The sequence below is a fragment of the Puntigrus tetrazona genome, chromosome 24, assembly GCF_018831695.1.
Source record: "Puntigrus tetrazona isolate hp1 chromosome 24, ASM1883169v1, whole genome shotgun sequence".
Taxonomy (NCBI): Eukaryota; Metazoa; Chordata; class Actinopteri; order Cypriniformes; family Cyprinidae; genus Puntigrus; species Puntigrus tetrazona.
In genome coordinates, this window is record NC_056722.1 from 9,486,807 (window position 1) to 9,500,827 (window position 14,021).

The 14,021-nt window shown below is 37.9% G+C and overlaps 1 protein-coding gene across 2 annotated transcripts in view; it reads left to right on the forward strand.

Annotated features, from left to right (window-relative positions):
• Positions 1 to 14,021, forward strand: part of plod2 (procollagen-lysine, 2-oxoglutarate 5-dioxygenase 2) — a 33,401-nt gene that overhangs the window by 6,469 nt on the left and 12,911 nt on the right. For both annotated transcript variants that reach the window (XM_043226636.1, XM_043226637.1), the window contains exons 2-8: positions 5,282 to 5,373; positions 5,491 to 5,627; positions 7,168 to 7,331; positions 9,780 to 9,892; positions 10,252 to 10,315; positions 10,543 to 10,640; positions 12,541 to 12,642. In XM_043226636.1, coding sequence (XP_043082571.1) covers positions 5,282 to 5,373; positions 5,491 to 5,627; positions 7,168 to 7,331; positions 9,780 to 9,892; positions 10,252 to 10,315; positions 10,543 to 10,640; positions 12,541 to 12,642 — 770 coding nt within the window. The remainder of the gene's footprint in view (positions 1 to 5,281; positions 5,374 to 5,490; positions 5,628 to 7,167; positions 7,332 to 9,779; positions 9,893 to 10,251; positions 10,316 to 10,542; positions 10,641 to 12,540; positions 12,643 to 14,021) is intronic.

Sequence of the window (14,021 nt, forward strand, 5' to 3'; positions counted from 1 at the left end):
AACTTACCAGATGGGAAATTACACAATGCAGATAGTACATTTTATTGGATGCTATTAGCAGGTACAATTCATTCTTAGTTCATTTATCCACCTGATGTATGCCGACCCTCCAGAGCCAACCAAAAAAAGTGTGAAAGACCATGTTATTGTAGGCTGAGAGCTTTCTTAAACACACAACGTCTCCAGAGCCCCAAGCATTACTTGGAAGATAAGCTGAGAGGGCCACAGAGAAAACAAAATGTGTTCTCTAGTTTCCCAGTCATATAGTTGGGAAAATAGTTTCTTTAAGGGGGGAGTCTTTCCCTTTTTCTTTGACTTTGACTCTCCTACTGAAACTTGAGTGTTCTGTGTGGTAGAAGTTCTAAGTGTATCACGGTGACCTTCCAGTGCAGCGTGAGAGTTTACATAGACGGCCCTGACTGTGTGCAAGGAACACTTTAAAAGCACCACTCTGAGAAAAGAAACAGCTCGCCTGTCTGAAGCAACATTCCTCTGGACCTCAGCAGTTCACACCGATCTGTCAAACACTGTCTCCTCAGGTCGGCCCAGACGATGTGGTACATTCAAAATAGCATCTTTTAAAAGTCCGAACTGCTTTTTCCACAATTTTATTTTGCTTCAGCTCTAAAAACAGTGTTGCTACATCAAGGAGCGGAAAATGAAATTCTTCAGAGTGTTGGACAGTGACCTCTCTGTCTACACTGAATGTCTGCTTGCACTACTTTAAGCACTATCTGTAGACTCCATTAACGGACATTATTGCCCTGCAGGGTGCACACTCCCATAATATAATTCCTCTGGTTTTGTAATTCTTTATGTTTTATGTGTAGCCTACATGAGTCAAAGAAAATACATCTTGATAGAGTGCTTTTTTTCACAGCTGCTTAAAGTGATTACATGCTGTGCAGTGGCTTGGTTTTGGACGTCGAAAAGATACCACTAATCATGTCTTCCTCTCAGTTCCTGTGAAGCTGACTTTCACTATACGGCAGAGATTAAAGACACTTTAAGAGAAATGAAAGGGTTACTCCACCCCAAAATGAAAATTTTGTCACTAATTACTCACCCTCATGTCGTTCCAAACCTGCAAGACGTTCATCTTTGGGACACAAATTAAGATATTTTTGTTGCATTCTGACAGCAATGTAATTAACACTCATTCAATCATTAGATAAAATAATTCATGTGACGTCATAGGTTTAACCATAATTTTATGAAGCTACGAGAATCCTTTTTGTATGCAAAGCAAATAAAAATAACGACTTTATTCAACAATTTGTCTGCCCCACTTACTCTTCTTTTGTGTTTCCTTTGCATACAAAATGGGCAGTAATTGTGTTAATTAAATTGATGTCTATGCATAAAAATATGCATAAAAATATCTTAATTTTTGTTTCGAAGATGAGGTCTTATGGGTTTGTATGGGTTTTTATTGCTCAGATGCACAGAGAAATCTTCCACCCTCAAGAAAATTTCCATCACACAGATTTCCATTCAAATAACTTAATTTTGACTGTGAAAATTTTCCAAATAACGGTAAATGTGACCATGCTTTTAAGTTTTATCTCCAGCTCCTCATTACTGATGCTTTCCCCTATCAGCAATCAGAAGACCCTAAGAAGACCCCAGAACACCTTTTCAATCGCATATAAATGCAACAACTACTCCGCGATAGCAGTAGAAATGGCCCAAGATATAAGACAAATATTCTCGGCAAATCCTGTATTTAAGCTGAGTGGAATGTCTAAGTCACCTGCTTATCTTCACATCATTGCAGACGGTGCTGTTCGACCATCACAGCAGGAGTTGTGCGTCATCACATGCTTGTGTGTATATTTGTAGCCATAGCAACTGATTTTCTCTTAGCCTGGATCCAACCCCTAATCTCTCTAGCATGGCACAAAGGAAAACAGTGAGTAGGGTATGCTTTGCCAGCTCCTTCGTTCATTGTTTTTGGCTGTTGTCTTAAGGGATCAAGCAAAGGTTAGGTCAACTGTGGGTCAAAGCAATTGGTGTTTATTTGCTGGCCTTAGGGGAAGACTGCAGAGAAAAAGTGTAACAATCCACACCGGAGACATCCCACAGTCATTCATTATGCAAATTATTCAAGACATGCTGGGAAATTGCCTTCAAATTCTGCAAAAGAACAAAATAAATCAGCTATTTAGATCTGTATAGCCACAGCGGAATACAGTCATACATATATTTTGTTGTGATTGATTATACTGAAATGGATTAGTGTGGAATTTTATTATAAGTACAAGGATAAAATATTGAAAGATGCATGCCGGCTGGAGAAATATGAGTCCCGAAGGTATAATAAATTCTAGATTGGCAAAAATGAATGAAAAAACATTGGCGTGTTCTGGAAGACCAAAAACACAACTGTTGTTTAAACGTGCAACCACTGATTTATCTGTGCTTTACAGATCCCAGAAGAAAAATTAAAAAGGTTTCTGTCTCAAAATTTAATGAAGATCTTTGTTATGTTTCATTCAAATATCAATATTGTCTAAGATCATTTTCCTAAATCCCCATAAGAGAAATAAAATAAATACAAATTAGCTATTTTTTGGGACACAGTAGGAATAGAAGAATCTATCGTAGCCAAGATTATTTGGTTTTGCAAGAATTTGTTAAGAATTTTTAAGTTCATATTGAGATCTTTGATAAAAGAAATTAAAGCACGTTTTCCCGAAACTCCTAGGGGAGTTGCATTTGCGTTTAATAGGGTCTTGAGAAAGGCACCATTCAATCACTATTTAATCTCGCTGTAAGAGAAGCAACTGAGATAAAGACATTTTTTTTCCTGCCTATGGGATTTTACAATGATTAAAGACCCTTCAGATTTTCTTTAACATGACCCATGTTAAAGGCTGACGTAACCGCTGAACGAGAACTAGAGGAAGCCTTGGCATATCGCATTTCAGAGTAGCGTTCCAGACACTTCATTGTATGGATTTCCACAGCTGGTTTTTTAAATTCAACCTGCTCACAGAAAGGGGCTTTCTCAGACAACAGGGCTCAGTGAAACTTGGGTGTTTATGAGATGCCGTGTGCACATGGCGTGACTCTTGCTGCCTTCCGTTGGATATAACATTACCGTCCAAGCATCCAGATGTGCAGATTGAACATTTACAGTATGTTATTGAACAGCATGTAGGTTACGTGAGAGGAAACAGGCCTTTCTGTCTGGAACGTAGACAGGAATCAGATGAATCACAATGAAAAGCAATAAAGTCTCCAAGGTTTTCAGGATTTTCTTAAGAAGTCCTCACCCACTGTAATGTGTTCATCAGAATTATAATTTATATTCTGGCATTTTACTCATGTATATATGCTTCTACTGAAAGCTGTGCAATTTTGTTCTAAATGTTGAGGTCATTGTGGAGCTGTGGAGGTACTTCTTTAGTTGGAAGGGTCCCAAGTTTGAGTCCCATCCTGAGATCTTTCCGGATCCTGTCTCCCTCTCTCTCTCTCTCTATGTTTACTTTCAACTTAAAAGGCATAAAATGCCAAAAATTAATCTTTAAAAAAGTATATGGCCTGGAGGCTGCCATATCTTTTAAGTTGGTTTAGATTTTTTTCAAGACGATCATTGAGTTATAATGCCATGTGATTGATCATAGCGCAAACATATGTTTATGTAATGCTGATGAGAGCTTAGAGTCACATAATTTAAGCCAAAGGCAACAGGGTCTAAGGAAAAACTCACTAAAATTGTTTGTTAAGATGAAGAAATAAACTTGAGACAGAATGTTGCACATTTATTCAAATGCTGATGTTACAACTTCAATAAATGGGCTGGTCTAAACCTCTAACCCTGAAATTTTCACAAGGGCTCCAAAATATTTTTTTTTAGTAAGCTATTTTCTTGAAGTGTGAAAATCTTTGAGATTTTAAGTTAGTCTAAACAGGAAGCTGTGGCTGAGTTTACTTCAGTATTCTGACATATTTCCAAGTGAAATAGAGGGCAGAGCTTGATTTTGTGCTCCCCTTCACCATATCTTGCTCACACAGACCGACGGTAGGAAAGAAGTTCTTGGATGTTCTGTCCAAGAAATCAAATTGTAGGCTTTTTTTCAATTGTTTGTTAACATCATATCCCACGCTTGGCTCAGCACATACAGAGTACTAGCACTCTATTCTGAAATGGTTCAGTTAAGCCATTTGATGAGGTGAGAATTCCTGTTGCCCCTGCCATAACTCCACATTTTATTGCTGAATGTGTAATAATGTGTTCCATTCCAAAATGAATGAGGCAAAGATGCTGACCTTCCCATTCAATCCGATGGCCACCAGAGATATTTAGAAACCTTCCCACGTTGTTCCTACTGTAGAGTAAACATTTCAAACATCACCTTAATCCCCTGAACGTTAAATACCATGTGACTAATCACTGTGATGCCTCTAGAAATGAGTTTTAAATTCACAGCAAAGCATTTTTATGAAGACCACACTATCATGTGCAAAGATTTGTTCTACATGCTTGCCATTTGTTTACAATCTTACAGTTGTGGTAAAGTGTTACAGATGACGAACACGCATCTTGTTTTTTTTTTTTTTTTTTTTTTCCTCAAGTTTGCTTAAGATTTCTCTGGGGCTGTTTTCTGAACCCTAGAGATGACGGACGATTGAAGTTACTCAGCTCTTCGCACCCCAGTCTGGAATGTATTTTCCCACACTGCTCTACTAGAGGGTCTGTACCTGCTCACTGGCACATCCAGCGGAAATGTAGCAGGCGCTTGCGAAACTAAGACCCTCTTCTGCTCACTAACCATCAGAACCACTGTTACTGCCATCATATGTTACACTACCAGTCATTATAGAACATGTCCTGCCAAAACCATTTCGAATCACGGTGATTTTAACTTTACTGTGCATTTATTCTCACAAGAGGAAGGGATGAACTTTGGGAATCAGTTTTGTGAGTGTTGACATAGGTTTGAGGTTTGGTTTGGAGTAACAAGATACCCTCTACTTCATACTGTAGGCCAAAAGGAACATATATATATATATATATATATATATATATATATATATATATATATATATATATATTTAGGTAAAGAGGCTCTTTAGGGAATGGCAGGGTTTTGAACAACTTTAACTTAGAGAATCCTAGATATCTTAAGGTTTTTGAGGAATCCAGTCTCAGAATAGTGGTGTTTCTACACTTTCACCCTCAGCACTTACAAAAACGTAAAGCTATTTTACTTTGCTAGAAATTCCATCTTTTTGTCTAACGTACACTTTTATTTCTCAATTTTCTTTCCACCAGAAAAACTGCTTGTACTTACTGTTGCAACACAGGAGACTGATGGCTTTCACCGCTTCATGCAGTCAGCAAACTACTTCAAATTCAATGTGAAGGTAAGGTCACATACTTTTTCCCCCCACTGCTTCTCACCTGGTAGATGCTTCGTTTCTTCGAACTGGTGGTAGTATTTTGATTAAGGTGCTGTTTGAACTGAAATATATTACACACAGGTGCTGGGAATGGGAGAGGAGTGGAAGGGAGGTGATGTGGGTCGATCCATTGGTGGAGGCCAGAAGGTTCGACTACTAAAGGAAGCAATGGAGTCTCTGGCTGACCAAGAGGACTTGGTGATCTTATTTGTGGACAGGTAATGCACTCTGCAATGGGCCTTTTGGGAATAAATAAATAAAACAATAATACATAAAACAAAATTTGTATTAGAAGGGTTGGATTATATTAACTAGTCATAAATTATAATAATAAAAAAAATACTCAATACACTTATTGAGTAGATGCATGTTTCTTTACATTGTACTTATATTTTTAAAAAAAACCTGCACGGAATTACCACCTAAACTTTCATAGTATTTAAAGCCACCTGATATAACGGTACCCAATTTCATGTGTGAAAAGCGCCATTAGGTAGTCTTAACAGTAAAAATAGTGGTCCACATACATATAGCTGTGATTAGACTCTAATTTGCTACAAAATACTTTTTGGTAATTACCTGTAATTGAAAGTAAAGTATGCTCGAGAAAATATATAGTGTAGATATAGTTAAAATTACTGGCTAAATGCATAGCTTTGTGCAATGTAAACAGACTATAACAAAAGTGCCATAAGTTTAAAAGCATAACCATTTTTTAACAGCCTCAGTAGGAGAAATCTTACAGTATCGCTGCCAGCTCAATGGGAAACAGCAAGACTCTGTGTGAAGGCAAACCGGTTGGGCATTTGTTCAACAATTTTGTAGACCTACCTTTTTAAGTAATTCTCTTGCTGAAATGGTGGCTTTTCACTCAATTTATGCTAATCAACCATAATAAATGGCCTGTTATTTAACTTCATCATTCAAAGGAAATTACGGCATGTCAATTTATAATGAAAGTGTTTGCAAGAGAGTTTTTTGCCTTGCAGGTCTGGGTGTGTTCTACAGAAATGAGTGATTATTATGATCACAAAGTAGAAAAAGATTAGTGTTTGAAGTTAACTTCACATACCTGACACAGTGCTGTTTTATCAAGGGGTCATTTATATAAAACACAAAATTGAATCAAAACCTTATTCCAGAACTCTCTGAACTATGAAGCAGCTTTTTATACACACCCATATCTGGAATAACTCATTTGTCTAGGTCTCCTAAACAGCTTAGAGTTCAGGAAGTTCAGAATAACTACATTCAGGGATGTACGTCAGACATAGTTATCCTTATGGGTAACCTAAACATTTAGGTAAGGAGCTAGCAAATCGGAGTTCCTGTGAAGGTTCCTCTGAAATACCTTTTACAGTATTATTTCCCTTAGAGGTGTAGTTCAGACTATTTTTCCACATTGAAGCTGTGTCACATATTCCAGAGATGAATTTTAAGTAATGCTAGAAAAAGGGAAGTTACTTGTATGCACAGGTGCTCCCCAGACGAGAGGAAACCATGGTGCCTCCCTCACAGTTTACTTCCTCTGATGACATTTATAGTTACTAAAGTTACCAGGCATATTAATAGTGTCTGAAATAGAAGACCTAAATGCCTGTGAAATGCCCTGCCCTCCCTTCCATGAGTTTAGTTAAAATAGACATGGTTGATTATATAAACAGGACATGGATTAGCAAACATTGTTTGTATAATGTCTTAAATTGCTGATTAGGTGTAGTGAATAACGCAATTTACTGTTCCTTCTCCCCTCTTTAGTTATGACCTCATCTTTGCCGGTGGACCTGAGGAGATTCTTAGAAAGTTCCAGCGGACCAATCATAAGCTGGTGTTCGCTGCTGAGGGAATCATCTGGCCAGATCCTCGACTGGCAGAGAAGTATCCTTCTGTTCGCAGTGGGAAACGCTTTCTTAACTCTGGAGGTGCGTAAAAATAGGAAATTCCAACTGTATAAAATTTCAAGGTAAATTAAGCTTCACAAATCAAGACTTCACAGACCAAAAGCCAATGCGTTACTGAGATTTCAACTCATTCGGGACATTTAATTGGATTTACACTGGGTTTACTCATTGTATCAAGCACAATCTTAAACTTGTTATGCATGAAACGCCCCAAAAGGTCACGCAAAGTCATGTGAATGCCTTAATTGATATCCTTTCAAAGGTTATAGACACCATCCATAAAAACTAGAAAAAATTATGTTCACTTGAATAAAGGCATAAGTATGTGCTGTTCATGTGCAACAGGCTGATAAGTATGTCAAATCTTCAGTTACATGATGTTAATTGTCAGGTTTTTTTTAGCAGTTTTGGTTAGAAATCAAATAGACATTTGCATATAACAGGCCATACACATAATTTATTCATGTAAACACCTTTATTATCTGGTAGCTTATTCACTGTGCGCACATCTGGTTACATCTTGACTATAAAACCATGTCATTCGATTTTTTGCATGTTTTTCAAATGTAAATGCATTTTGAGTTTTATGAATGTCTTGTGAAGACCGAAACAAGCTATACATGCATATGACCAAAACGTGGTCATATGCATGGTTAGCATGTATATAACAGGTTACCTAAATCTGGTTTGCTGTATATCAGTAATGAGTACAATTAATTTATACATTTGTTCAGTCTGTAAATGTGCCATTTGTTCTTCACCATTCCCACATTTGGGAGGTCATTCTTGGACGAATTCGACTGCATATCACTGGGATAGGTCATGGCCACCTGCCATATTAGCTGTATCATAATAGCACAGTTTCCTCCAGACGCTTCTGTGTGGGCTTGTTTTGTCTGGTAGGATTTAGAACAATACAAGCCGGATGGTTTTAGAGAGCAAAGGACAAACAGTGGAATTTCATTATCGCTACAATGTGATAGAGAAAATGTTTTTTGTGTAAACTGGCAAGCGGCGGTCACTCACCCTGTGGAATTTCCTGAGGGCCACCAGGCATAGTGCACTATTCATTCAGGGGTCTTCATGAATAGCGCTTTCATTTGAGTGTGTACGTGTGCATCCATCCATCTTACCCAGTCTCTCTGTTACTGAAGAACAGTAATGTCAGCCCCTGTTTTACTCAAAAACCCTGTGGTCATCACTCGTCTAAACTCTGAAGTCCTGGTCTCTTCTATTTTAATCTAGCAATTACTGCTTTGACTGCGGTGGTCACTTTGTCTTGTGTAGTGTCCTGTCAGGGCGTTTAGTCTATGTCATTAACAGGGCAAGATTGTTTATTTTGGACTTCCTGTTCGATAGCCTGTACATCCAAAATTGAAGGTTGGTTTTATCCCTTCGGCTGCTCCGTAGATTGTGGTGGCTACTGCTTTGTTTCAGTTGGACCAGAATTGTCATGTAGACCAGTGTGTTTGTGGAAATAAGAATGACTGCACGGCATGGCCTGTCTCTTTCCGATCATCCCTTGCTTTGCCCAAATTCAAGTCTGTTGAAGGTAGCGTTGTTTCGATCGGTGGGAAAAACATTCTGAATTCTAAATTAAAACCACATGCCATAATGCCTTACATCTGGCTTTTGCTATTGCTTTCGAACCTGGGCATTATGTCAAGGGATTTACTTTATTGCACCGTAATAAAACAAGATTCATGTCACCACATCTTAGGTGACCGCCTTCAGACTAAGACGATCCGCTAATTTAGCGAATGAACTAACATTTAAATCATACTTGCCAGAAAAGATGCCTTGTTTATCTTCTTCTCGTTTTTGGGAGACTGATAATTCTAGATTTCCAGTAAAATCATTTGAGCTGTTATAGTGTTTCTGTATAGACTGGCACTGTCCAGACCTTCTAAACAGAGCTGAAGATGGTTTTTAGATCAACCTATGAATCTAGGCTATAGAAAAAAGGTTATTAGGAGTTAAAAACGTAATAGTCTAGGGCGGTAACTTAACATAGCTCCTAATGCCTGCCAAATGATGGTATCTAGGGCTCCAAGCCCTACAATTTTCATCTGTGGTCAGAACTTCAGGAAAATGATGAGAAATCCGTATGCAGGTTGCTACAGAAACACAGAGAGCCAGCACATAGCTGAGGTCCTATACTGATTACAGTCCTCTATCATGACTAGATGTAGAAAGTCTATGCCATCTGAGGTTAGACGTGGCCACACAACACTTGTTGCTTGTCGGTCAGATACTTGTGCCAGACATCTCCCACTGTTTTGAGGGTTTGAGGAACCGCACCAGAATTGGAAGTGAGATTTAACCTTCTTAGTGGAGTCGTAATTGAAATTGGAACTATTGTATTCAGGCATACCATTATGCCAAAGTTTCACACATTCTTTTGCATCCTATACTTTTTTTTTTACAACACACAGCCTGTAAAAAAACACATTGCGATGTCTTTCACAGGGCTTATTGGGTATGCTCCATACATTCAGAAGATTGTGAACCAATGGGACCTTCATGATAATGATGATGATCAGCTTTTCTACACAAAGATCTACGTGGATCCACGTCAGAGGGTCAGTGAAAAAACCCATTCCCAAAAATTAAAATCATTTATTCACTCTCAAATTGCTCCAGCTCTTTCTTCTAAACAATTAATTTTGTGATCAACAGAAGGAAACTCATACAGGTTTGGAACAAGTGAAGATAAGTTTAGATTTTTGGGTGAACTATCCCCTTAAGGCACTCTGTGAGAACATAAAATGTGCTTGTAACTTGACCACATGCACTTATAAAACGCCTACAAATGTATCATACCACTCAAACAAAGCAAACAAACTGGTTAAAAATACACAACTATAAACAGTTTACACAGGGACAAAGGTCACACGGTCACTTTTACACAAACTCCACTGTGTTCTGTTCTTTATTTTAGGAAAGACTTAATATGACCTTGGACCACAAGTGTGAGATTTTCCAGAATCTGAATGGAGCCATGGGTGAGTCTATGCAAGATAGTGTGTAAAACTTGCTAAAAAAACTACAAATAAAGGGACGTCAAGGTTTGTTGTAAATTTCCCATCACTAATACTACTGCTGATATAAAGATTTGAATGAATCCATAAATTTAACTCATTTCCTTTTGTCTTAGGACTCAACTTACAATTTTTTGCCTGCTAAAAGAATTAAATGGAAAAACTCAATCTAAGACTATTTTTGAATTTAGATGAAGTTCTCCTAAAGTTTGGAACGGAGCGAGTGCGAGTGAGAAACACCGTCTACAACAGTTTGCCAGCCATTATCCATGGAAATGTAAACACCAAGGTGAATGTCTTCTTTCTCTTCATGTCAGTAAAAAATGGCACAGTGTGCATTCAGTTTGTACATTCTGCAGTTTATTCACTTTAAACAGAATGTTCTGTCTTCTACATTCCCTCATGTCGGGCAAAACTGATTAGAACGCATCAGAAATTACTATCGAAATTGTGTTCCAGACTGTAATTGTACTATTTGTGATTAAATACTAGACAGTTCCTCAGCCAAAAATCTTGCAGTCATTGCCCAGCTGTCTTTGCTAAGCTGTAGAGTTGAAGATTTTAGCAGGATGTCTGGGTGATAATGTAATCTCAGACCCATAGAGCTTTTCCTTCTGCACCTCAGTGACAGATTAAACAAACGCAGCACTGTGTGGAGTCATCTTCTCCTAATATGCAACCATCTGTGCGTTTTCTAATGAATAATCATCCACCCAGAGCTCACCCTTATGCTCTATGATTCATCCAAGCTGCCTTGTGTCCATCCCAAAGGATCTCTCTGATCTCCAGGGTCTTTAACTTGCCCTGAGGATTACAGATGTTCTCGTAAATACTCAAACAAGGTCCAATAAAAGTAACAAGGCTTGAAGATACACAGTAGTAGCTTGTGACCAGAATGCAAAGCCAACGAATTGGTTTATTGCTTCTCTTCATTTGGAATCAGTGAGCAACTCCTGTTTTCTGTCGGAAATGTTTAACCAGTTGACCTCATAGAACGAGGTCATGACCCGTGTCTCTAAGGAGTTGTAGGTCCTAGCAGCCAACTATAAATGTTAAATTATCTAAAACTGTCTAACATGGCTGTACATGGGATGAATTAGAAAGATAGCATCTGGATGCCACCTGTAATGTAGCTGCGGCTGGATTGAATTTAAGATTCCCTCCTTTCTATTAAAGTCTAACTTCATGTAATCGAAAGCAGCATGACAAGAGAGAGCACAGCTGTCCAGCCAAAATCTGTGTCAAACTGCCAGTGAACAAATTAACAAGGAATATAGACTTGACTTCCAGGAACACAAAGCTGCTTTCCTTCAGCCAAGTGCAGGAAAATTGAGCTGCAATATCCCCAAAATCAGAATCTACAAATAAAGTCTGTAAATAAAGACTTTTTTGGAGAGAAGTGCTGAATTATTAAATTTGTGATTGTATCTTGACACAAACCTGTCTAATGTTCATGACAGTAGTCGTCGGATTCTATACGCCGAATATGCTGTAAAGGTAAATATAGCAAATGTTTGTTGGTGTAAATAATATTTGATGCAGTGTCCCATGGGCTTCACAGAGGGTGGGTTGCTGTAAAAGGCACACCTTTATCGCATCAATCAAAGTACAGTAAATATTTAAGGTTTACTTTTTCACCAGAATTTGAGGCAAGCTTGTTTATGGTAACAAGTAAATTTGTTTCAGTGTCCCGATCTGAGATAAAGCAGTTGTTTCCCACAAGCCAACATGCTTTTGCAAGAGCAACAACATCATTTCCTTCGGAATGGCTAATCTGTTTCATCTGTCACACTATTTAAATGAATAATGAGCATCGATGCGAAATTTCCCTCCCTGCGATGCTATCCCGTAAATTCCCGAATGGGATAAAAAAACTCAACCTTTGATGCATGTTGTGTTGTACATAGAAAGTAACACATCAGCAATAATTATAGTTCCAGTCACTGTAGGTCATGACAATTTGACAGCAAGATTCATTTTTGGTTTGTTGTCCTGACCAAAATTGGATTTAACTACTACAAGCTGGGATGGATTATGGGTGTACATATCCTATCCTGGATCATAAATTATGTACCTTGTAAAATAAATATTTTAATACTTTTTTTAAATGCTTTTGATTACTATTATAATTTAATAGCACTATAAAAATGAATAAATACCTAAAATGTATTTTTATTATTCTCCCACAGATATACTTCAATTACTTGGCCAACTACATCCCCAATGTGTGGAACTATGAGCAAGGCTGTACCATCTGTGACCAAGACATGGTGGATTTGTCTCAGCTTAAAGTGAGTCATCCAATCAAAGCCACAGTATCTGTTTTTGTTCCTTTTCCTCTCAGCACCAGAACGTTACATCTTGAAATTGCTTTAAAAAAAAGAAACATTTCCAGATATATTAATGCATGCCTGTATATGTTAAGTGAACAACTAGCTATTCCTAGTTTTACACATTCCTTAAATTATAAATGCCTACGAGGAGCCGCTTGAGGAAGAGGAAGTTCTGCACTGCTGTGGTGCAGGAAATGGCTTTTGGTTTTAGGACGCTTTCACTTACTGGGGTGTTGCTGTCAACCAGACCACTCTTTAGCGGGCGGCTCAATGTGGGGTTTTATCCACAGGGTAACTTCAAGTGGTTGTCCTGAAAATTTGTCGTAGGGTTCAGCTAAGGTTGGCAAAAAGGGCTTTGAGTGCTTTCCTGTGAGCTTGAGTTTCAAATGTGGAAATAACAAATTCCTACTCGTAATATTCCCCAGAGCAAAATTTTGATTGCAAGCTGACCTGATAATACTGACACATTTATCAGCATTTGGTAACACACTGCTAATGTTTCTTGAGAGGTTCGTAGAATGCATAGAAATGCAGTAGCAACATATATTTTCTTTCATATCAAGAATGAATGCAACTGAATGATAGAATGATATATTTTATATTAACATGTTTATGTTGGTTGCTCTGTGGCATTGCAAAGTGCTTTTCGATTTACCTGGTTCAGTGCTTAGTTGCCCAAGTTAAAAGATCCCAAATCTAGTTTCTGATTATGTCTTTGTTCAACTGTCACACATTTGTAGAATTATAGACTGTTTTGTGGTCCTCCAGGCAGAAATAATAGGTCTAGTCACTTAGAAAAATAAGAGCATCAGTCTCATCATTCCGCATGATATGAGATAATATATTCATAGCACGAACAGTGCAGGGCTGCATTTCTCAAAAGCATTGTGAGAAAATCTGATCGTAGCAACCACTGTTAACAATGGAGCTACCATATACTCAGTTTTATGATGCTTTTGGAAAATGCAACCCAGGACAGTAAGGGAATTCAATACAGTGCTTACTATAATAAGAATTAATTGAAACAATGAGTAATACAGATTAAGGAACACTGTTCAGTATTAACTGTTTGCTTTTTAGCATTTGTATTACCAGCACGTTGGCTACTACTTACAAAACACCTTTTTCATATACTAGATCCCTTAACTCTATCCATATAACTACTACAACTACAACTACCCTATTTACTATCAAAACTGAAAAAGTATACAATATCTTACATTAAAAAACAAATGGCAAGAGAGCTTTTCCTTTCAGTCATAGGTCAACATCAGATGACTGGTCATGCGAAACAAAAATCCTTTTTGTAACACATCAGGCACATTTAGGTTATTTCT